Source organism: Cuculus canorus, chromosome 8 (assembly GCF_017976375.1).
Source record: "Cuculus canorus isolate bCucCan1 chromosome 8, bCucCan1.pri, whole genome shotgun sequence".
Classification (NCBI taxonomy): domain Eukaryota; kingdom Metazoa; phylum Chordata; class Aves; order Cuculiformes; family Cuculidae; genus Cuculus; species Cuculus canorus.
The window spans coordinates 2549235-2575222 of record NC_071408.1 but is presented as its reverse complement, the minus strand read 5'-3'; the positions used below and the strand labels follow the sequence as shown (position 1 = coordinate 2575222).

The window sequence follows — 25988 nt, the reverse complement described above, 5'->3', positions numbered from 1 at the left end:
GATAAGAGAAAAGGAAGAAATTCTTATGATGAGGGTAGAGAGACAGCGGAACAGGTCGCCCAGCGAGGTGGTAGATGCCTCATCCTTGCAAACATTCCAGGTCAATTGGACGGGTGTCTGAGCCTCCTAATGTAGTCAAAGGTGTCCCTGCTCACTGCAGGAGCTTGGAGTGGATGACCTTGAAGGGTCCCTTCCAACCCAAATCATTCTATGGTTTTATGAAATTCTTTTTCGCTATTGTCATTTTAGAATGACATTAGAAAATGTTCTTCTTTATTCACTGAAACTAAACCCCCCCGCAGGTGACTCAGAAAGCCAATCTGCGTGTTCTCTGCATAGGACAGGATGTACAAAACCCTACTGCTGAACCTCTTTGAGGAAGCTGCATTTCAAATTCCGTTGCATGACCTCCATGAGTAGTGGAACATTATCACCCTAAGCACATTTGAAGACCTACGGATACTGGCTCTTCACAACACAAAACATTCAAAAGCTTTTACGATAAAGTTAATTACATTTTCCTTTTGACATTTTAATTTCCTTCCCCTAATCCTTGATCTCTGCATGCTTCCAAACACAAGTTCAGACAAGGAAATAAAATATGACTGGAAGAGATGTTGCTGGTCCTAAAGAACAATATAAATCCAACATCACGCTCTTGACAGAACGTTTTTCTTTCTAAGGATCCTTGACACCGTAACAGAGCCCACGCAGTCTGAAGGTCTCAGAGCTGCTGGGGGTAGGAGTTCCCCTCTGGTATGTTTGCGGTATGAGATCCACTTCAAACACATCTGCTGCTAACGGCCAGTGGCAGCAACACTTCCAAACTCTGCACGAACCATGGCAGAACTATCTATACACCCACAATGACTACGCGTTGGCCTCGACTGGGTCGTGTCAGGCTGTAGCTCCTGCCCCACTCTGCTACGGGCTTTAGGACATGCGTGTGCCACAGCCTGAGCTTCTGTCTGACATTGGTGAGGAGGAATAAACAAGACAGCATAGAGCCAACAAGAGTGACATCGTGCAAGTGCTTAAGAGCCTTCAGCTGAGGCCCCAGCGTCGGGAGAGCAGGAGAGAGACAAGAGAGTGAGCACATGAGGATCTGTGTTAGGGAGGAGGAGGAGGAAGGGGACGTGGGTCCCAGCTTGAGCAAGCGCAACTTGCGTTCCTGGAGGTGGAGGAAGATGGGCACAAACACACGGCGCTGGTTTGAACAGAGAAAGTACAGTAAGATGAGTTAAGGCATTACTTTGCGAAGGTGGGTACAGCAGAATGTAGACAGAATCAAAATAGAATCATGGAATAGTTTGGGTTGGAAGAGACCTTAAATATCATCCAGTTCCAACCCCCTCCCACGGGCAGGGACACAAAGCTGTGTGCCCAGACAGGGGCAGTTGCTTCTCTGCAGGTGGCACAGCCACACACCGGTTTCACCACCACCTGAGCAAACTCCGACATGTTCTACCAAAGGAGTTTGCATATGTAATTCCCAACAACTCAGCAGGAACTCGACACCTGTGAGCCTCAGCCAACTTTGCTATTCTCAGCCACTGCTTGCAAACCTACTGCTTAGGAATCACCTGCACAGGAACATCCAAGTGCATTAGAACAAGTTTTCAGCTCTTAAAATCCCTCTGTGTGACTTTTTAATAAGATTTAAATGTCATACTGTGCTATAATTCTTCCACCGGCCTCAGGAGCATCAAAGGAAGGTGGGTGGGGGTGTATATATAACATATTTATGTATACATATATGTGTGTGCACACAGTATTTCCTTTCCACGTAAGAATGACTTGCACATGAAGACAACCTGACCTGAACGAAAATAGGTTAATTCTATTTAATGTACCTAAGGAAAGATATTTGAAAAGCTGTGCATGATGCTAAATTCCATGTAAGAACTTGCATATGATTATCCTTTAAGGTAAAACTTACCGTGTACGCTTAGCTTCACCGACTGAGTCACATTCCCAGCAATATTTGTGGCTACACAGATATACATTCCACTGTCTGAAACTTGTGTCTCACTGATCTTCATTGAGCCCGAGGGTAGGAAAGTGTGTCTGGAAAAATAAGCAGCAGATATGCTGTATAAACATGCACTGAAAGGTGAATGTTCTCTACTTACACACTGCTAAAAGTCACCAGGAGCTAAAATTACACGATTCTGCAGGGTACACTGAGCATTACCAAACTATGAATTACATTTACTCATTTTCCTAACGCTGTATGGAGCCTCTACATTCAGAATATACAGCAAATACCTAAAATCCAAGATCCAAATTATGAAACATGGTTCTACCTACTTACAGGATGTATTGAAATCTGTCTTGTTTCTAGAAATGAAAAAACCAACAACAACAAAACCCAAAAGACAGAGAAACGGAGCTCTTCAATCTCCTGTTAGAAATTTTTGTTCAGCCCGGGTCAGTGGGGTCACAGAGTTAAACAACTTCTCATACTACTTTATCCTGTCAAAAAAAAGGTATTAGTTGATTCAAGGTAAAAGAGAGGGTTCTGAAGAGGATTCTAATTCCAGACTGGAGTTTATAAAAATTGTCATTATTCTTCAGTAAACAGCGATCGACACAGCCTCGTTTTTTGCTACAGTTCTGGTCCCACGCCTGGAACATTACAGGATCCATTGGGAAGCTAAGCCAAAACCTTGCTATGTAGAAGTCAAAAATTAATAGAGACAAGGAAAATAAATCAGGAGGGAAGGAAAAATGACAGCCAGGAATTGACAAAAAGAAATCCAAGTCTAGCACTCAAGGCTGTATACAGAATTTGGACATGGCCGGTGGGAAACGGTGGTGTCATCTGTCTCCCTTCCTCTGGCACAGTCTAATTAGGACAACGTATCATATGGACATGAATGATGAACTTAAGGCTTGCAACACGGAGAGATGAAGGGAAAAAAATTAAGTGTATTTCCTCCAGGCCACCCAAACGTGCCTGGCGTTACCATTCCTGCTCTGCTGTGCATCTCTTTCCCAAATTTTTCTTAAGAAACCCGAAAGATAGATTGCTGGGACAACTGACCCTCGATTATCGTGCCCACTAATTAGACCTGCTTCTTGATAAAAGTGCCCTCATTTTTTATGTCACTCTTCTTCTGTTCACAGGTCACTTTTCTAACGTCAGCTTTAAGTGGTCTCAAACAATTTTGTTTGGATAATTCTTTAACTTTTGTTGACATCTGTAAACAATTTTATGGAATGGGCTGAGCTGTACTTCTGCTACGCTGGACAACTTGGATCTCTCCACAGGAGCAAGGAGTTGAATTTATCAATGCCTCCTGAGGTAAAACAGGGACAATACGTGACCAAGAATGCAGATTTGTTAGTGCATGCAGCAGGCTTGCAGGACACAGCAGAGAATTCCACACGGATGACTAACACCAAGCCAACTCTCTGCGTACAAGCCCCCTTCACCAAACGTGCTGGCCCAGCAACTTCTCGCCGCTGCGGCTGCCGCCGCCTCGCGGGAACAGGTGGCTCCGAGGTGCAGGTGTGGCCACAGGGCACAGAGACTCGCCTTCAGGTCGGTACGATTCCTTAGTGCAGCTCAGATATTGGCTGATTGCTCCCACTCGGATCAGGGCGAGACACCAGCCAAGGGGCACAGCAATCGCTACGGGCTGTATTTGGGCAGCGTTAGCGTTTCCTGGCTGATGAATGCAGCTGTAGCTTTTACCCCTTCCAAGGTGTCCCGAGGACTGGAAAGCACAAGCACTGCCTGTGACAGAACCTGGCACTTCAAGTGGGAACATACAGAGAATAATCACGTATTGTTTCCTCTCTTATTTTGTACCACACTAAAATAATAAGGAAGGAGTCCAACACTGTAGCCTATGCTGTATACAATACAATTATATCTCTTCATCCTCCAAGGCTGTCAAGTCAACATTTTTATGAGCATTTTGCTATGTTTTCACTTGTTCAAGAATCTCTGGATCCAAAACACAGCGAGCAACGAGCCCTTGTAAGCACTCCAAAACATTTATCACCATCTGTATTCTACTGGCAGCCCAGACCTCATATGAATAACAGACAGTGCTCCCCTGAGCATAAATATGAAGTGCTTAAGAAAAGAAAAACAGTTTTTAAACATTTATAATCAGGCCCAGATTATGTGGGTCTCTGGGCACCACCACAAAACATATATAAAAGGATTTCTTTCGTCTTGGCCTCCTGAGACTGTGTAGAGACACACATTTGAAGGGAATGGAAGCTGTTCAATGAGGCACGATCCCAGTATCCACTGGGAAGAGACAGATGCTTGGTTTTGTAAAGAGAGTTTCAAGATCTAGTGAAACAAGGTCCTCGTAAAGGATAACTTAACACCTCCTGATTGATCCTGAGGTAATTAGAAATTACATACCCCTCCAAAATAGAAAAGCCTAGTCACAATTTCACTTCTCTTTCCTTTTCAGACATCCTTACCTCGGAGAGAACGGCGATACGAGCTGCATTTCTTTGGCCCAGGTAATTATGGGAGGTGGCAAGCTCTTTACTTCACATGGAAGTGTGACATCTTCCCCTGCAATCACTGACATCTCTATGGGTTGATCATAATCGCCTCCTTGCTGGTCTCCGGGCCTGGATACTCTAGGTTTCACTATAACACACAACATGTTAAGAAGCTGCAATGAATATACATATCTATACATATATAACACCATACAATTTTATTTCAGATCAAAAAACCAGCTGTTTATCAAGCTGATAACATCACAATCTTACTTGTAATGACCCGTCCGCAACAGACACAAATCACTGTGATGCTGATGTGCTGTAGCTCAGACACTGTTTGCTGCCTGCAATACCACAAATACCAGCAAGACTCCAGGATCTCTCCTAAAAGCTGGAGAGCAGCAGATCCATGCGATCCATGAATATGCTGAGCTCTGTATTGCAGAGAGAGCTTGGAACTGATACCTGAACTGCGTTACACTACAGCACCAATACCTACAAGCTGCAAAAGCCTCGCAGCCTACACATAAATCAAATTTGTTTATAATAAGGGGAGCTGGTAGGAATCTTTGGGACTGGTGGGATTAATGGATCTTCATTCTTCTATCAGCAGGAACTTCTATTCCTATACAGGTAACTTCGTCCATCCCCAACAGATGAAACGATGATCAGCCCAAGATCCTAGTCCATGACCTCGAGGTAGAAGGTAGCAGGAGGTTTTAAGAGAATCGTGACAGGCCTGTCCGTATCAGCCATTTGTAAAACTGCCCTGTTTATGGATCCAATGATCAGGGACAAAGGCAAAGGCATGAATTAGAGACAAGTTTAACTCTCGTTTGCACTGTGAGTATCCTACTTCACCTGAGAGGGTTTTACCATCTACAGTAGAACACAAAAGAGGGAGAGACAACGATACAGTATTTGAGTGTAGCTCATACACACCGTAGACAGTCAGCTGGACTTTCCGTGTCGCGTAACCAGCAGCATTGGTGGCAGTGCATGTGTATTCCCCAGTCTCTTCACCCCCTGGTGAAACCACATACAGGCTGCCATCAGATCCTGCGGAGAACTTGACGTTGCTGGGAAGAATTACTTCTCCTTTCTGTGGAAAGGAAAAGAAAATACAAGTCCACAGTACCAGGATTTTCTAAAACAAATCAATTTACAGTAACTTAATACAATAAAAGATAAAGCTTACAGTGATAAACTACAATGTAACTAAAACATTCAATTTATCAAAGGAAAACAAGATTTGTTAGTGCTTGTAGTACCTCCCCCAGCTTACACCACTGCTGTGACGCACTGAACGTTATATGATAACCAAGAAAAACACTGCTCCAGTGCTGCCCTCCCTACCAAACCAACACAATTAACTCTTCAATTCCTTCTTTTAAACAAAACTGTTCACAAGGTCCCGGCCAGGTATAGCTGCACAACTTACGAGGCATAACTACTGCTATCAGAAACTTCGCTGTTCAACTAAGCGGAAAAAAAAAAGCCTGACGTTCAGAGAAACACCCCAAGAGGTGAGGTCCTCCCCGGGGGACATCTTGTTAAGGACATGACCAAAGAGTGACTGACAGTTAACTCCAGAATTGCAGTACTAGAAACACTTTCCTCAGAGGATAAAGTCACCTTGAAGTTAGGCTCCAACCCAAAAATGAGCATGCAAACAGTGGCACGTTGCTTTATCTCAACTTACCAACTTGCAACATGAATATATGAACAGTTTCTACAGTGTCAGAAACCATAGACACAGCGATGACCAAAGCCCTTCCAAAGAACCGGACATCAACCCAGGGCTGGCCCATGACCAGCAAGCACTGCTCTAAGAAACAAGAGCAGACACAAAGAGACATTGCCAGCTCCCTCTCAACTAAGAATTTCAGCAGTGTTTCTTGCCTGTAATTTTTATGTCAAACAGATGACGTGTTCAACTGATCTTTCACTACGAACAGCTCAAAGATGAGAAATTACCTTGGACCAGACAATAGATGGCTTCGGAACTCCACTTGCTTTGCACGGTAACGTTACTGGGATGCCTTCAATGGTGCTGAATATCTGCTGTCCGTGTTGAATCACAGGCACAACTGAAAATCAATGCAAACACGAAACACGTGCTGAATAGAGATTTCAAATCATGGCACAACTCTTACAATAAAATTCTTGTGTTCAGTTACCACTGTACACAGGCAGCAAGGTCTGCGAGTTTTCTGCTCTTCCTCTGAACCCTAGCATTGACAATGACCAGCCACCCTCCCCTCCACTTGCCAGTCTTTCTAGATGGAACCCATACTTGTTCCTATCAAAGCACATCTGCCATAGGTTGATCGCCAGATGAGACACACAGAGTTTAAAGCAACTGTAGGTATTTCACTTAGGTGATCGCAATCATTCCAGAAGGTCTTTGTTACAATATCTTCTGACAACACTTTAGGCCAGGCTTCCCAAAACGATACCGTACATGATCTAACCTCATGATTTCATGAGAATGGAATGAGTTCAGCATTTTTGGAGCTCATCCCATTTCCACTGATGGCCAACATTTTGAACAGAGTAGGTGCAGAAGTGAAGAACCGATCAGACTCGGAGCTAATTTAATCTTCGTTATAAATGCTACACTGCTGTGCTCACTGCACTGGTGGCTTCTGCACGGACTGACTGATAGACAAACTTGAATAAAAAAAAACAGACCACTTCACAAAATCCATAGCAAGAGATAACAAGAACCTCAATTCCTCTACGTAACTGAGCTGGTTGTGAATTAACAACAGAAAAAACAAGTTCAGATTTAAGGCTATAATAACAAACCCTAGGGTCTCTCTAAAATCTTACAAATATATTCCCTTCTGTTCTCAAGATCTGAAATACTCCAAAAATTGGTATTGACATGCAAGACCTTATCAGACACTGAGTAGTTGCCTGTATTAGAAAATAATAGCTATTCTTAACATAAAAGGCTGTTCCAGCATCTTCAGGGGAACTTAAAATAGATCTCCCGTGATTCATTTAACAAATAAAAAAACTTCAGGCTGTAAACTTGAAGTGGTTACGACCTCACACAGATTTCACAGAAGTAACTTCAGTTGAAATGCAGGTGGCTTCTCCAACACTATCACTTTTGTCTTGCTGTCAGTGTAATTTCTGGTAAGTTTTATTTAAATTAAAATAAAATAAAAAAAACCCAAAACCCCATATTTTGCCAAACTCATAATTTGTTTCAATTCTAACTCTCCTGTGAGCCGTGCTTCCTTATGTAAGTTATGAAAGCCCCAGACAGAGCTTTTACTGTTTTACCAGTAAATTTCCACTTGTATCTGTTCTCTTAATAAAGCCAGAGATGATGACCACGCAGCCAAACCCTTGTAGGCGTTTTAAAATTAGCATCTTTCACAATTAAAAACCTGCATTATTTGTATTTTAAAACCAGCCTCAATCAGTCAGTTCTTCCCGGTGCAGCGGATCACATTTCCTATCACGTCACTTTAGAAAATAACATTTTTATAGTAGAGGAAATCTGAGAAAGGAATGTAACTATAACACAAAAGCTCTAGCGTGAGTGCTTGTTGGTAAGAAACACACTCTTATCTTGCGCTCTGCACCGAGGTAGGAGGACAGTGTTCCTTACCGTAGACGTTCACGGTAGTGGTTCTGTTGCTTGTCCCAGCAACGTTGCTGGCCATGCAGGTATAGTCGCCGCCATCCTGCAGCCGAACTCTTTCCAGGTGCAAGCTTCCATCGCTGCGAACATTAATGTAGGGATTGGGAACCAGCTGCCAAGAGAGTAATGGAACATTTTACTGAAGAAAAAAATTTGTTGGTAATATTTACTATGGGATGCAGTGTGGCTTTGCTTGACTATTCCACATCCTTAAATACTCTATGTTCTTGGAGGATTTTACTGGAGCTTTTCTTACCTTCCATCTTTCATAAAAAAACTGATTTTAAATAAGGATTTTGGTAACACCTCATAATTAGTCCTGGAGCAAGATTAAGATCAGCAATGACAACTCTGCTCTGCCACAGCATGTACAGAAGTTATAAGTTTACACTTATAACTGTGTACCAAAGCAAAACCCAACCTAGCTGACTTGTTTTACTCTATTTTTATTGGCTATTCCATTAACTCAATTTAGAATCATGGAATCACCAGGTTGGAAAGGACCCACTGGATCGAGGCCAACCATTCCTAACACTCCCTAAACCATAATCCTCAGCACCTCATCCACCCGTCCCTTAAACACCTCCGGGAAAGGTGACTCCCTCCCTCCCTGGGCAGCCTCTGCCAGTGCCCAAACTGATGAACAACTTGATCACAGATCCACTCTTGCGGAGTGCAATGACTTCTTGTTCTTCCACAAATGGACTCTTTCTTCCACAGTTATCAGACCTTCTAATCTACTATATCCATCAGTAGAAGAGAGCAGCTCTGCAGCAAATCATGGTGAAAGGTAAGAAAAATGGGTAACTTCCACAAAAGAGGAGTAAAAGTAACATATCCAACAGTAACACCCAAAAAATCAACGCGTTCGGCAATAGAGACAACTTCACAGGATGGTTGTTAGAATGCAAGTTTGTCCCTGTCACCCCATGCTCAGGAAAAGCTGCATTCTTCTCTAAATATACCCAACACTTTCCATGGGCTGTAGTGTTTGCCACAAGGTTAGAATTACAAGAAACTAACACCACTAACAGAGGAATGAGCAACTCCACAAGGAGGATCCTGCCAGCATCTCTCCCAGAAGCTGCAGCCGGTGCTTCTTGCACTTCCACAGTCTAAAGAAAAGTCCAGTGGCTCTTAGGGATTCAAAAACTGAGCAGAAAACTCTGGCCAGTGAAGGGTTAGTTAGTGTCAGGGCTCTGCCTGGTGGCAAGAATTAAAAAACTCCAGAATTTAAAAACTCCGGTAGCATTTTTTAATTACAACAGTGGAAAAAAAGGGCTTTAGGGAGAAATTAGCACACAAGTAAAAAGCAAAGCTTTGCAGGGATGTTAAAGTCAGTAATTTGGCTACTACTAAAGAAATGAAACTTCAGACAACTAATGTAGGTGTGGTGTGTCCACCACCATTCTGTTAGCAGGAGTTATAAGCTGGCAGCAGCACACCCTCAGCGGGGAAGAAAACCCACTCCTACATATTCTGAGCAGTGCACCACTAGGAAAGGAGGAGATTCTGCCCCCTATTCCTCTCCTGGGAGACCTCATCTGGAAGATTTTGCCCAGTTCTGGAATCCTCAACACAAGGAGATGGAACTGTCGGAATGGGTCCAGAGGAGGCTACAAAGATGATACAAGGACAGGCTGAGAGAGTTGGGGTTGTTCAGCCTGGAGAAGAGAAAGCTCCCAGGGGACCTTGGAGTGACCTTCCAGTACCTGAAGGGGCTACAGGAAAGCTGGAGAGGGGCTGTTCACAAAGGCTTGTGGGGATAGGACGAGGGGCAATGGGGATAAACTGGAGAGGGGAAGATTTAGACTGGACACAAGGAGGAATTTCTTCCCCATAAGGGTGGTGAGGCCCTGGCCCAGGTTGCCCAGGGAAGCTGTGGCTGCCCCATCCCTGGAGGCGTTCAAGGCCAGGTTGAATGGGCCCTGGGCAGCCTGAGCCAGTGGGAGGTGTCCCTGCCCATGGCAGAGCTGGCAGCAGCACCTCCTGAGTTGGGGCTCTCTGCTGAAATTCCCCTGGATGGCATTGGATCTCTGTTTCCAGTCCAATCTTGTGAAGCATCTTTATTTGTAACCATAAAATCAGTATATCTGTTCATTAGCTTCTGTAACTTAAACCAAGTTGTTATCAGGGCTTGAAATGTCAGCTGTAGATTTTCTCTGCCAATAAATCCTACTGGAATCATAGAATCCCTAGGTTGGAAAAGAACTTTGTGATCATCAACTCCAACCGTTCCTGCCCACTACCAAATCATATCCCTAAGCATTTCACCTATGCATCTTCTAAATACCTCCAGTGATGGGGACTCAACCACCTCCCTGGGCATCCTCTGCCAGTGCTTGAGAACCCTTTCCATGAAGAATTTTTTCCTCATATCCAGTCTGAAGCTCCGCTGGTGCAGCCTGAGGCCATTCCCCCTTGTCCTGTCACATGGGTGAAGAGCCCAGCTCCCACCTCACTACAACCTCCTTTCAGGCAGTTGTAGACAGTGATGAGGTCTCCCCTCAGCCTCCTCTTCTCCAGGCTACACAGCCCCAGTTCCCTCACCCGCTCCTCCTAAGACTTGTTCTCCAGCCCCTTCACAAAAGACTCTTACCACCATACTGTTTTTAATCCACCTCTGCTCTGGAATGGGGTTTCCTGCAAGCAGGACGCATGGCAAAGTGAGCTGCTGCCCCTCAATCACGTTGGCTGTGGCTGGACTTGCTCCAATCAGCGGCAGAACTTGAACAAAAGAAAGTATTAGGAGACATTATTAGGAATTTTTCATATATTTCTGTAAAGCATCAAATCTGAATTTTGATTATTATTAGTCCTGTCAATAATGCCTTTTGCAGCAGCATCAAAGGTCTCGTTGTGCAAGGACCTACACAAAACATAGAGGAAGAAACATTCCTGACAAGGAAAACAACATGATTTAGATAGAAAGGCAAAAAAAGGGGTAAGAAAAAAACGTGGCCATCAACAAACAGCATGCAAGTTCCAACAAACTTACTTTTACCACAAAAGAAACCAAAAGAGGTTCTGGTATCTGCAACAACATCGCAGGAAAAAAAAACAAAACAAAGGAAGAGATGGGGTAACACAGGAGAGGAAAAGAAGCTGGAGGAATACACGTACAATGATCCTAAGACTCAGGAGTGGCAGCAAATGGAAGATACTGTCCAGCTGAAATTGGATGCAATCAGTTCCCTGAAAACTCATGTTCCCCTGGATCCCCAGTTAACACATCATTTTTCCTTGCTTAGGCAAAATAGCAAAAAACCAAAAGTAGCAAGTTTGGTGAAGACAAAAAATAAGTAGTGATTTCCTTCGGGCATAAAATTTTAAGGGGTCAGAATAGAGGTCAACAGCCCAGCAGAAAATTCTGCACACTCTGTACAGAGCCAGGAGAAAGCTCTCCTCTGCACACGCTTTGTAAATTGATTTTAAATAACAGGGATTAAATAACACTTTTAAATAGGTAAAAAGCATATTGTGTATCAAATACTGCCAGCAGTACAGGTTCCCACATTTTAAGTTAGCAAATTGTTTCTTTGATGGCAGATGGACTCCATTCTTATTCTCCTGGAAATATATACATTCCATAGCATTATTTTTCCTTCTATTGCCAATTGTCCCACTGAGATAATAAACAACCCCTTAATAGCACAGCTCTTGCCAAAGCTGGAGTTTCACTGTCTTCTTGGATCACTAAGATTCCTTCCCAGTTATATCAACACACTGACCTAAGCAACTTCATTGCTGTATTTTGGTTTTTTAAGATGCATTAAGTGGCAAAACCCCAACATTCACATTCATCGTTACAGCAATTTTTCATTCCTTAATAAATTTGCTTAGGAGTAAGAAACAGAAGACAGGATAAATCACTTTTAAGGTCCACGTTATGAAGTGTAGGTGGAATTAATTCACATTCTTGAAGCCAGTTAAAAGATAATGTTCTATTGTGCAGAATTCACTGAAATCAATTATAGTACTCTATTCAAATGTCTTCTGCTCCGGTTGGCGTGGACGACTACCTACACGTAAATACAGTTACAGATAAAAGCGCGGGGATATGTCACCATGTACGTGTTCATACATAAACCACAGGCATCCTGTTTGTTGTACTGACACCACTAACTATCACCTCCTCCCGAATATCGACATGCTGCCAGTCTTCCCTGTCACCGTTGTCACCGCCTTTAACCCTCCTTACCCAGTCCAGTCACTGTGATCGTGGCTGGCCGGGACTGAATCCTTCCAAACTGGTTCTCGGCTTCACAGATGTACGTCCCTTCATCACTGACCCACAAACCTAGAGGAGGGGAAAAAAAAGAGATCAGATTGCAGCATCTGAGGTGATACTGAGAAGTCTGCAATACACGGTACCCTATCCTTCACCTTTCCCTTTCAAATATGCATTTTTGGCCGGATCATTCCTTTCCATTTGCCACCAAGTACAGAAACAAAGACTGTACAAGCACTTGAGTGAAAAAGGCATTACATACACACAGGTGATGCTTTTCATCACTTTATATGCTGCTTATATTTTGATACAGCATATATTGATGTACATAAATAATACAGGGCAGTACATTACATACTCACACATGTGTACGCTACCACGTAGCGCATTTACTGAGCAACACTGCTTATTACCTACAGCAATGAGTGTCTGTAGGTGAACACCCACATAGCAACAGGAAACATATGAGTTACTGCCCTGTAGATACAGCAGAGGGATTACTTTACCCAACCTGATTATCTCTAGAAAGGAAGAAAAGAGCTAATTAAGAAAAAAAATAATAACATCACTTAGTGTATGGGTGACTGAACTGTTCCAAGTAAGTGAAGCTGCAAAGCCACTTGCAGAATTTCTAGTTATTACCCAAGTTAGCGCTTCCCCAAACCAATGGGTTTAGAAATACTTCTCTCAAACCACACCAACCCAAACTCAATCAACCGCAGCATCAACAGGGCACATAACATTTATTTCAAAGAGAGGTGTCATAATTTCTTTGAAGAAGAGTGAAGCCAATGACCAAACAAAACTGAATTCACAAACTCCTCGGGAAATGAACCACATGTCAAAACCAAGAAAGTCTGTACCAAAAAAAACAATCTCTGATAAAAATCCTTTCTTTTTACAAAGTTAACAATTTAATAAATCAGTGCGGTGTCTTAAAACCATTGCATCTGTCATACTTCCTCTTGGAATCTGTTTCTTACAAAGGTTGGTCTACCTACCAGTGATAGCAAGAGCTCCTGTTCTCAGCTGACTGACGGAACTGACTGCAAACGGCCTGGAGAAAAGGGGAGCACCATTTAGTCGCCTCCATTTAACCTTGGGCTCTGGGTAACCCTGAACGTAGCACGGCAGCGTGATGTTAGCGCCAATATCTGCAGATTCATCACTGGGTTCCTGCGTGAAAACTGGGGGTGCTGGGAGACAAAAAAAACCCAAAAAGAGTACACAAAGTGAATTGGGGTTGAAACACGACATCAGCATTCCGCTTACACTACTGACGAGCTAAATTTATACCCCCATTATGAATAATTATTCTTCTTAAAACAAAAGAGTTCCAACTCCAGCAGCACCTTTCAGAAGCAGCTTTGCACGCTCGGTACCGCAATGGGGAGCTCAGAAATAGGCTAAACTTCTCAAGAGCCTCCCCCATCAGACAAATGTGCGTGATAAAGTGTTAACAGTATTAATTTCCTCATCTCCTTCAAACAGTGTTGCTCATTGCTTCAGAAAGCGTAAGTGCCTGATGGGAACAGGCTTTCACAACGCATGATGCACCAGGACACAAGCAGTTAGAAAGAACTGGGAAAAGAAGAGAGGAAGAGCTAAGTTACAATAACCTCATATAGTGGCTTCAGTGAGTATAATATATTCTCTACTTAACTATATTGGTTTTAACAGTTTCCTCCTTCTCTTCCTGCTCGTAACTTTCATGCTTTGCAAAAGAAGTAAGAGATAAGGGAAGCTGGATGCAACCATGACAAGGAAACAACTTACTGAACACCACCAAAAAGGCACTCCCAGCACACACAGACTTACACACACTTGTGAGAAAGGTTCAAACACTGACCAGACACAGAAACAGTGAAATTAAAGGATTTGCTGCCTATACTACAAGCTACTTACAGCCGACATCTAGAGTTATCTTTCCAGAAGCTCTCCCTGCACTGTTGGTGGCCACACAGGTGTAGTCCCCAGCATCCAGATCTTGTGTTTCCTGGATCTTCAGAAGACCCCGATGGGTATCAATAATGAGAAATGCTGATTCCCTCAACTCTAAGTCACCTAAGTCCAAAGAGAAAACAAATTAATTGAAATATAACAAGGTATTTACCAAAAGTATTGGAAAAAAACCCCAGTGTCCAAGTCTAAGATTAGTTCACAATGCATTCGTTTACTCATGCCGGCGTTCACGTACAGATAAGTGGAAAAACTCATTACTATATTAAAAACAATCACTTCTTATTATTTATTTCACAAGGGGAGAGCAAACCCAAGTGGCTTTGGACAGAGATCAGCATTAAGACAGTGTGCCAGCCTGTATTTCTCCTTCCCAAATTAGAGACACAACAGCAGTGCCGTGTCTGCCAGCTCCATACCAAGCTGGGAACCCCACAAAACCTGGGAAACAGCTCTGCTACCCCTCAGGCTCAGCAGAATCCACAATACTGCTGTCTAACATCCAGAACTGGCTCACACATCCACTTTGGGACGAGTACCAAAGTTTGTCAACTCCTGCTTTAAAACCCAAGCCAAGCATTAACTGCAGTGAGCTCAGAAACAGCTTTCCACGAGGAAAGGCTATTTGCAAACAGACCAGAACAGGGTTTGTGCTTCCCTCCAGCCACCGCCAGAGGTGAAGAACTGGACTGAATAAGCTATCTGTTGGCAACAGCCACCAAACAACATCTCTGGTTCGCAGAAAAGCAGCAGACGGGTGGTTGGTACAACCACGCAGCGACTGCTTTTTCTGAGCATGTGTGTTTAGTCTTGAGACAGAGGATTTTCTGATGCCAACTGAACTCTATGAAAACTCGTGCAGTTGTGGCACTCAATATCCTCCTCCTCCACTATTTGAGAAACTGTAGTAGATACCTCAAATTTGGAAGGAACAAACAAAAATTCCCTGAGTGCCATTAACTGTGCCACTGTATGTTCATTCCTTGTATTTAAACAGAATTTATGCCCCAGGGGTCAAGTCCCACACCTCAGAGATTTCGAGACCATCCCAGGCCAGCCACTAGTTGAGTAATATAAAAGCTTTTGAGAAAATAAGCCACTTCAAGATCATTGTTCTAAATATAGAATATAAATATATATACCAAACACAAAGTTAGAAGCGCACCTTTAAACCATTTAACTTGGGGATGTGGGATTCCAGTTGTTTTACACTCCATAATAGTTGTGTCTCCAAGGCCAACCAGAATTTCACTTTGAACTACGGTCAACGTTGGCCCCTCTAAAAAGAAATAATAGAGAAAAAATTAATTCCTCATCCAAAGCATATAACATTTTTAAGAAAAAACATGAAATAGTCTGATTTTCCCTTGTCCTCTAGTAGAATATTTGTGTTAAAAATCAGAAAGCCTTAAAAATCACCTAAGGTGACATATAAATGCTGGGAAACATGAAAAAAGTAGATGTCCAGAGCACCAGGACCATAAGTAAAATGTGCAGGAAAGTATGAGAAGACTGTAGAAAGTAAAAAGATTCAGTCTCTCCCCTCAGCCAGATGTTGATCATCAAGAATTTTAGTAGTCTGCTATTAAAACATTAATCTAGTGTTTAGAGCACACCATTTGGACCATTGGGAGTCCAGAGTGCTAAGCACCCTGCGGGAGTTTACAGAAACATAACTGCTCCTACAAATACCTGCTTGGGTTTGCACGCCTACCGCGCTCTAATACCAAATTTTAGGGTTTTTTTTCCTTAAAAACAGCATAAGGAGAAATATTAAGATCCAGAAGGAACATCTGTGAGCTGTTCAACGTCTTTGCTGAGATTTCTGACATTTCTACCCATATGGTAGAAAAGGTTCCACGTGGTTCTACTGATTTTAGCAACTCCTGCCTGGTGATGTATCAGTTTGCTTTTTCAGGTTCCCTACACTGTTTCTTTCGCTTACCGATGTAGGTAAGGGTGGAGGTCTGCTTCTCAGTCCCAGCAGAGTTACTTGCCAAGCAACCATAAACCCCTGCATCTTTTGGAATGGCCTTTCTTATGATTAAGGTGCCTTCTGGGGTCAGTCTATACCTGGAAAGACACAGGGGACCAACCAAAATGATTTGTTAAAGAAAAAAAACAATAACTGTTACATCCACACCCCGAGCGGCAAGAGCGGAAGCTTGACCAGATGGTTTATAAACGAATATTCCAGTACCTGAAGGGCTACAAGAAAGCTGTGGAGGGGCTGTTCACAAAGGCTTCAAGTGATAGGACGAGGGAGAATGGGTATAAACTGGACAGGGGCAGATTTAGACTGGACGTAAGGAAGAATTTGTGTTGGGGTTGGTCAGCCTGGAGAAGAGAAGGCTCCCAGGAAACCTTACAGGGACCTTCCAGTACCTGAAGGGGCTACAAGAAAGCTGGGGAGGGGCTGTTCATAAAGGCTTGGAGTGACAGGGCAAGGGGCAATGGGGATAAACTGGAGAGGGGCAGATTTAGACTGGACAGAAGGAGGAATTTCTTCACCATGAGGGTGGTGAGGCCCTGGCCCAGGTTGCCCAGGGAAGCTGTGGCTGCCCCATTCCTGGAGGTGTTCCAGGCCAGGTTGGATGGCCCTTGGGCAGCCTGAGCCAGTGGGAGGTGTCCCTGCCCATGGCAGGGGGGTTGGAACTGGATGATCTTTAAGGTCTCTTCCAACTCAAACTATTCTCTGAGTCTATGATTGCTGCTTCTTCTTGAGATAAGAAACAGTGTTGTTATATTTACCAGAGTGTCACTACGTCTTGTTAAAAAGCACTTAATCTAATCTTGCAAAAAGCCTTTTGAAGAAGAGAACTAAAGTATTTCTACTTAAGAGACAAGGAAACTTAAATTGAAGATTATAAAAGCAAAGGTTGAGGTAATACATCCAAATCTCACAGGCTCCTGGGGAAGAAATAATCAGAATATTTTGGCATTCCTCAAAGCTGCTTTCTCATACAGGAAAAAAACAAAAATTAACAGCAAAAGCTCTAACTCCTACCTGCTTGAACCAATAATAAACATGTCGTTGTGTGTCCATACCACTGTTGGCTGTGGATAACCTGTTGCAGAACACCTTATAGACACTTCAGAGCCTTCAGTAAAAGTCTGATTCTTAGGCGAAATGACCACTCTGGGTGGTTCTAGAGAAAAATATTAAAAAGAGCAATTAGAAACATCTACTTAGAAAACACAGGTTGTAATAATCACTTTATTCCCATTTTCAAACAGGTCTACAGAGAGAAAACAGGCTAACAGAGGTCACAGTCCTCACTTCCTCCAGCACGCTTAACCAACTCTTTGCTGTAATACACGTGTACCTGTATAAAAATCAGTCAGTCGGGACTCGAGGGACAGAGTCCAAATTAACTCATGTGCCTACATGGTTTATTTTATTCTGAGATGCTCAGAATTCTGAGAATTTGGAGCTCTCAAACGTGGGCACCAACTCTGACAAAAAGCTGCCAGAAGCAAGGAAAGCTCACCAACGTGATCCACCGCAGACACAATGCCAGGCTGAAGAGAGAATTATTACCTGGTCATCATTTTGAATAGAAATATGACGGCATGCAGATTTAACCTGAGCGTAATAATTACGCAATAATTAACTTAGACTTCTTAATGCATGCTTAAAATTGAGCAAATCAGCAACAGAGCCAATTTTGACCAACTTCAGTCATGTTTGTGTAGACTCCTGCAAATGAAAGCCAGCGGTCACAAGCCTTCTAGCAGGTCAATGCTAAGAATATTGCCTGAGCAATGAAAATACAAGTCACAATGCATGTGCAGACACCTGGAACTTCATCAACAGCAAAATCACGTTGGAGACAATTGAGCCTGCAGCGTTAGCAGTGGCAGGGGATGTTATGGATTTCACCAGATAAGTGATGAGGTGAACTTCATAGAACTTAATCACTTCCATCCTTACACAGATTTCCTCGGTAACAAAGACCACGAAAACAATTCACTGTGGCAACAGACATTTTCCTCTATGAATCGCAGAATTCTGTCTTACAGCGGCAAGAAAAAGCCCCCCATGAGTGAATGGGTGAAACAACCTGGTAAGTCTGTAGATATTGTGAGTTGAGTCACGTTCCATTGAGTTTAACGAGGTGTCCACGCCTCTGCGGGTCCACTTGACGATTATAACACACCACACGGCAGTACTCAACTGTCCCATGGACACCAGCCTGCCACAACCGCAGCTCCTACAGAACGCCTCACCGAACAAGAGGGCAAGGCTCCCAGGAGCATAAGCAGCTTTGAAAAATAATTTCTAATAACACCAGCACACAAGTCATAGCCATAACTTTAACATTTTTAGTGTCTTTTTACTGAAAATATTTTTGTGTTGGAGTTTCATGAATGTTTCGCATCTGCTAGTGTTTCATGTAAACTTATCTCTATGCCCCTATTATGCACATAAACCCTCTCTTTCAAACAGCAACGTCATTAATACGCTCCGATGCAGCACTGCTCGTGGCACTGGTGCTCTGGGAAGCAGAACTGCTCCTGCCAGGACTCAGTGCCTCCGTTTCCAGTCACTACTAAGACGCGTGAGCTTGCAAAGGATCCTGAGATGTGTAAGTAAACATGTATACAAACTACACTGCCAAAAAGAAGGAATAAATTCAACAATAAACAGCAACTCATCTGCACACAGTTGCAAAATTGTAAACACAGATGCATATAATGCCTTATCATTTCCTTTCTTAAACTGATGTCCATTAACCTTCCCCGAGTTCACGACTTTTCACTTGTACAGTATATTTAATAAAAAGCTGAAGGCCCCGAAAAGCCCCTCCACGTCTCCGAATGGGCCTGAACGCTCTGAGCTGTCAGGGGAAAGGCACCAGGGGAAGGTGGAGCTGTGGCTCCAGAAGCACTAGGATTAAAACCAGATCCAAGGGGGTAGCAAGGGGCAAGAAACGGATGCAAGTTACAGAAACGTCCTCAAGTGATTCATGATGTGCACAGCTTGCTCAGCTCTCTTTTGTTTTGTTTTCAAGCCTGCCAAGAGAGAATGGAAGATATTTTGCAGGCTCTGGGCTTCAGGAAGGGTACCTCTCCTGTTGGTATTGGGAAACTGTTTGGCTCAGATGGCAACCACACACCACACTCGGGCAACACACTGTTGCCCACACTGTTATTTTCACACCACGATAGTATCGGGTGAGTAGAAGGTGGAAGAAATAGTTGTATTTAACATATAGGCAGTGAAATGAATTGACAGAAGTAAATATACACAGCTGCGATACTCAGGCTACCAGCTAGAATCAGGGAGGTGTTCCAGGCCAGGTTGGATGGGCCTTGGGGAGCCTGATCCAGTGGGAGGTGTCCCTGCCCATGGCTGGGAGGTTGTAACCGGATGATCTTTAAGGTCCCTTCCAATCCAAACCATTCTATGATCCTATTCTATGCTTCTGTAATTCCTCCCAGAGCATAATTTCCACTTTGATGTCAGCTCAGGTGCACAATTCACATTCTATCCTAATATTATGACATAATAACACAAATACACACAACCTGAGACTACATTCACAACACGAATCCTCTCCATTCCTCTGATTACTATGAAGTTTCAATTATATTTCAACAATGTACATTGGAATTAATGTTCAGTGCAGTGTTTTATACTCCTGTTCACAAGCCAAATGAAAGAAGCATAGAAGAAAAATTGCACAAGAAGAGAAAAGCTGACAAAGGCTCCTGTTTGAATAGCAAGCCGCAAACAGATTTGTTACAGCATAAATAAAGATCAAAACATTCAATAGGGATCAGCAAAAAGTAGCCTTCAGCACTCATCGGCCAGCCGCATTCATTTATATTTCTGGCATCAACAAAGTAAGCCTAATTAAAAAGGAAAGCTGTTTGGACATTACTATCTTGCTACACTCCCCTGCCAGCCGTCTTAGTTGGCTGCCAGGTTCTAAATGATCTCCTTCCCAGCCCACCTTGGACCATTCAAAGTGTGCTACTCCTCATCACCCTCTCCCTGGCACGGAGCGAAGGCGATGCTGCACAAGGCTGTTTCCACACCTGCTGATGCAGCAGCTCGGCTAAAAGGCACACAGCAGCGCTCACAGTTGTCTCTGTGAAACCCCCACGGAGCCTCCAAGGACAAATTGAACTGCTACAGGGTGAGAGGGGGGAGCGTTACTGGGATCTTCCCGTCCTCCAGCCAGGCAGCATGCACAAACTGCCATTTCACCAGTCCTACCACCACTCCGTGCCGCCGCAGGACAGAACAGGTTGAGGTGCTGTGCTAGGGCAGGATGCATCCCCCTGGGCTTCTAATTACTGAGATGCTGTGGGAACAGATGCTTCTCACACAGCCCTCTTTGACAAATACAGGAACTGTAGCGCTGGTGTGAAAAATGAATTCTTTTCAGACCGAAGTCCTACGTGACCACAGTGTTGTCTACGAATTCTTGCATTCCTGTGAGTTTCAAGGATATGCCTTAGTTTTCCCACGTGGCGGCCAGGCAGCATCCTTCCCTGCACGAACAAAATGTGCTGTGGAAGAGAAGAAGGGACAGACCCTCCATTCTCTCCCTGTAGCCAAGAGAACTACTTCCCATAAGACATGCAGATATGTACTGTGGTCAAAAAGTCTTCTTACCAAAACCATTTTCCATAGCCTCCCTGCACTTCGCTATCCACATGCAGGCTCTACCAGGAAAAATTAAGCACAGGGTAAGTATTTACCAGCTGTGGTAAAGAAAGCGTCTGACCTCTACAATGACCAGGACAGAGACCTACAGGAAGAAAAGAAACAGGTTCCTTCCTCCTCATGTCCCTGCCTTGGGTTCGTTCTCAGCCCCAGGACATGGCAGACTCTGGAAAAACCACGACACCTTTGGAAACACAAAAATCAGGCTTCCTGCCCCAACAGAGCAGCACCGACACACTGCAAATAAAGAGATACTGCTTTGGAAAAGCAGCACTTCACAGACAGGGAGACGGGACTCCGATCACTGGAAGGGAGTGGGTTCTTCTCAGGGGATGTGGCCTCATCTCCACATGACAGACTGTTCCTCTTACTGAAATGCAGACTGACCTTGTTTGTGCTCCTGTGCCTTCCCGAGGACTGCACACAGCCCTCACGACAGGGCCACCAAACCAGCAGCTTCCTTAGAGCTACAAATGCAATACTTAATGTTTTTCTTGTGCTTTTGATTAACTGTTGCAGTAAGAGAGATCAAATATCCTGCCAGAAGCTATTTTCCAAGAGATCCACATGGCTTGCCTTGAACCAGAGGCTGGCGTAGGTCAAAGGACATCTAGAAGTACTAATGCTATGGTTCCACTCCTCCAAAACTCCTCACAGAAACCCTCCTAACAGTCTACATTTTCTGTGAGAAAGCAGCAAGAAAACAATGAGCAAGAGCAATAAATCAAATGACAGAAATTAAGATACATGACACTAATTTCCTGTTTTAATTAATACCCTAAATTTCTATCTTTCACCAAGTTAGGACTCAGGTTCTATGGAGTAAGAACTTCTCCTATGATGCATAATCTTAGTGCTATGAATAAAACCTACAAAAGCTGAATCACCACTTATTTAGTTGAAGTTGTAATGAACTATCCAAAAGACACAGCAAACGTAAAGAGATTTCTAGCTGGATTAGCGAGGTTTGTTTGTCCTGCTATTGTACCGATCCGTAGAGGATCTCACGCATGGAATATTATCAAAACATGCTTCCCAAACAATAAATTCAGGCCAACTCATGAAATCAGGCCATAAGAGTCATTAGTCTAATAATGCAAACATTTTCCCCATCGGTTCCCTCTCACCAAGTGTAGACAAGAAGCTCTCAGAAACAGCGTCTGCACAGAGAAGACAAATGAACTTAGGGATGCTCATTTGTTTTCTTGTGTGGCAGAGAATTCCAGAGAGGCTGCTCAGGCCATTCCTGACCCCTTGCTACTCCACATTTGCTGTGCAAGAGGCTGGTTTCTGAAAAAGAGCTTAAAAATACGGGTTGTGTCAAAAGCAGCGTGGCCAGCAGGGCGAGGGAGGGGATTCTGCCCCTCTGTTCCTCTCTTGGGAGACCTCATCTGGAGGACTGTGTCCAGTTCTGGGATCCTCAACAGAAGAAGGAGATGGAGCTGTTGGAACGGGTCCAGAGAAGGGCTACAAAGATGATCTGAGGGTGGGAGCACCTCCCATACGAGGACAGGCTGAGAGAGTCGGGGCTGTTCAGTCTGGAGAAGAGAAGGCTCTGAGAAGACCCTATAGTGATCTTCCAGTACCTGAAGGGGCTACAAGAAAGCTGGGGAGGGGCTGTTCACAAAGGCTTGTGGGGATAGGATGAGGGGCAATGGAGATAAACTGGAGAGGGGCAGACTGAGACTGGACAGAAGGAGGAATTTCTTCACTATAATTCTCTTACATTATATTATTTATTGGTTTTATTCTACCTATAAAGAAACACAGCTGAGCAGGACACTGACCTGCCTGCCGGTCATCCATGTGCTCCGTGTGGAGCAGCTGGCACCTAATTACCTTTAACATTTCCCAATAAGACAAATGGTCAGCGTTGCCTCACTTTGCTAATATACCGCTGCAATTCATCAGGCACTGAGATTACTAAATGCAAACATCTCTACTAATTGCCAATGTAAACACAAGCAGAAGTCCTAAGTTTCCACATGCTATACAGCTGTGTTCCAGAGACAAAAGACAGTTGTGATCATTAAAAGAAGTGCTTCATTGTCTACTCTTACTCAGAGCAGAAAACACGCAAAGCCAAGACTACCATAAAAATCTCATTTAGCATCATCCACATTTCAAGGATCTGAGTTTGAAATGTGTATCTGAAATTCTTGGGAAGGGTGAGGCAACAAGAAAACTCACCACAAATCAATCTCTTCAGCATGCACGCTATTTCAGTTAAACAAAAAAAAAAGAAAGCCTAATAGTCTAAATTCCTCAACCCCTACACCACCCCCGATCAGGATTACTTTTGGGCATGAAGACATCAGGACAAAACCATCAAGGTATCAAGGTACTCCTGATAAATATACACATAGCAAACGCATATTTTTCCTACAGAACTGTAACAAATGGGAAAGCGTTTCCATGCTCATGCAATTCCCCTCATCAGTGAGAAATCCATCCCTGAAGTTTACGGGATCACCATGTTTCCCACGCTGGCCAGTCCCTGGCCTCCCATGGCTGCAATAAGCTGCTCCAGGCTTCTGATCAATTACACAAAGCATCTGAAAGAGAAGTGAATGTCCTTACAAATTCATTTATGTTTCCATACAGCACTGCTTTGTTGGGAAGACTTGAGCAACCCACACTGTACAGCCAGCATTGAGCAAGGTCCAACCATAAGTGTGTGCTTCCAGAGCTGGTCACCACCCTCACTGAGCACCGATACCAACCCTAGAAGGCTGAGAGCTTTCACTCCTGGAAATTCATAACATTGCCCTCAGTGACCTTTCAGGCTCCTCCAAGCAGTGTTTCGCCACTCCACAAACAGGCACAAGTTTTAAACAGGTTCTAGACATAAGGAGGAAATTCTTCCTGATGAGAGTGGTGAGGCCCTGGCCCAGGTTCCCCAGGGAAGCTGTGGCTGCCCCATCCCTGGAGGTGTTCCAGGCCAGGTTGGATGGGCCTTGGGCAGCCTGAGCCAGTGGGAGGTGTCCCTGCCCATGGCAGGGGGTTGGAACTGGGTGATCTTTAAGGTCCCTTTCAACCCAAACCGGTCTATGATTCTATGATTCTTCACCCAGCCACGCTCAGTATGAGTGTGAGATGTTTCGTGGTGGGTAGAGCACGTTGTTCTTCACACACGACACGGGGGAAGGCAGCGCTCATTCGAGGCTTCAGGCTGTATTTGTACAGCTGCTGGCACAAAAATGAGCTGAATGTTCCCTTTCAGGAACAGAAAGCTTTCAAAACAAGGGTTTACTACAAAGCACTTCAGCATGTAAAGCAGATGCTGGGTTATTTTTAGAGCTACCAACATTGGTCCTCTGCCTTAATTACTACTACAGAAAGAAAAAAAAATTGGGATGAAAGCAGTGTTCATTCTCTTATGATCCAAAATTCAGAGATCTATATGGAACTGTCCCAACAACAATAAAATGCTTCAACATTAATTTTATTTGACATTCTCAAGTACTTGCAACTATACAAACCAGGAACCATCTCAATCTATTAACAAGACTTCAAATTTCCTTCTTCACAATGTTAATAATGACAACCCTGCAGAGCTTTTTCTTCTTACATATAGCCTCTCTTTACTCTTTTGCTGCCAAACCGTTCTTTTGAATGCTGCTCTAGATCCTAACAAGCACTACAGGTCACATATGACACAGCTGCACAGCAGAGAACCTCCAGAATTCTGACAGAAACCACTCTGTCCGAGCAAACTGAAACAATCAGAAACAACAGCGTGTCCTACCATCCCGATACCACCCAGCCTCCGCACACAGCCGGCTGAAAAGCTGGCAGCAGGTGACTCTACAACTACCTGAAAGGAGGTTGTGGAGAGGTTGTGCTGGGCTCTTCTCCCAAGTGACTGAGGACAGGACAAGGGGGAATGGCCTGAAGCTCCGCCAGGGGAGGGTCAGACTGGATATCAGGAAAAAATTCTTCACAGAAAGAGTTGCTGGGCACTGGAACAGCTGCCCAGGGAGGGGGGAGTCGCCTTCCCTGGAGGCGTTTAAGGGAACGGGTGGATGAAGTGCTGAGGGACATGGTTTAAGGGAGTGATAGGAACAGTTGGACTCAATGATCCAGTGGGTCCTTTCCAACCTGGTGATTCTTTGATTCTATGACTTTTTTCAAACAGAGACAGACGCTACTGCTGAAATCTCAATTCAGCTGCAGTTTAGCATTTCCTACTTTCTTATTCTCTTCTAAGCATCTTTCACCAGAAATGGAAGAAAAAACAGCTCAGACTCTCAACGCTGCCTGCCTAAACTGTCCAAGAGGGTTATCTCAGACATGTCTTAGAGCTGTTAGCAATACTGGTACCAGCCAAAATGTAATTCCCAACTATTTGATATAATCATTCTACATACATATGTGATTTGAAACTCACTGTTCTGTTCTGGCAGGAGCAAACTTCTTTAGCTTTCCTACAAAAAAAACTGCCAGAAGTAATTTGGTCATTCTGTTAAAATCTCCCAGCTGCTCTACAGGCAGTGGGGAGGAAACGCTAAGAGATGAAGAAAGGAGTGGGGTGCTTCTCCTGCTGCCTTTGACATGCTTGAATGACCATTTTAATGGAAAAACCCTGTAGAATTTAAATCTACGCTTTCCAGACCTGTAGGGGTTGAGGTTTTTTAATGTGTTTTTTCCTTCTGCCTTACTAGAAATTTAAGCTAAAAATTTCCTGTAGCCACTGCAAGGAATTCAAACAGATCAATGAAGAAACACTTCATTCTGCTGTGGTTTTTAATAGGCCCTACATAACCAATTGTACACCTACTTATTCCACCTCAGTAAACTAATATGTTCTTCCTACAAGAAAAACCTTATCCCATTAGAGCAAGCGTTACAACTTTCGACCTTCATATGGTTTGGAGCACCTTAAGTCAGGCAATTCCATTGAGTTTTTCTTTTTTTCCATCATTCTAAGTTTTCCACCAGTTAAAGCACTTGACTTACAGCAAGAAAGTTAACGAAGG

At 43.7% G+C, this 25988-nt stretch overlaps 1 protein-coding gene across 1 annotated transcript in view; it reads right to left on the bottom strand.

Moving 5' to 3' along the window:
- HMCN1 (hemicentin 1) overlaps positions 1-25988 on the bottom strand; it is a 196802-nt gene that overhangs the window by 105116 nt on the left and 65698 nt on the right. Inside the window, exons 12-23 of the mRNA XM_054073595.1 lie at positions 17338-17479; positions 16276-16403; positions 15496-15609; positions 14277-14435; positions 13373-13567; positions 12342-12440; positions 10740-10867; positions 8108-8252; positions 6457-6569; positions 5422-5581; positions 4450-4624; positions 1940-2067 (exon numbers count right to left, since the gene is read on the bottom strand). Of these exons, the coding sequence (XP_053929570.1) occupies positions 1940-2067; positions 4450-4624; positions 5422-5581; positions 6457-6569; positions 8108-8252; positions 10740-10867; positions 12342-12440; positions 13373-13567; positions 14277-14435; positions 15496-15609; positions 16276-16403; positions 17338-17479 (1686 nt within the window). The remainder of the gene's footprint in view (positions 1-1939; positions 2068-4449; positions 4625-5421; positions 5582-6456; positions 6570-8107; positions 8253-10739; positions 10868-12341; positions 12441-13372; positions 13568-14276; positions 14436-15495; positions 15610-16275; positions 16404-17337; positions 17480-25988) is intronic.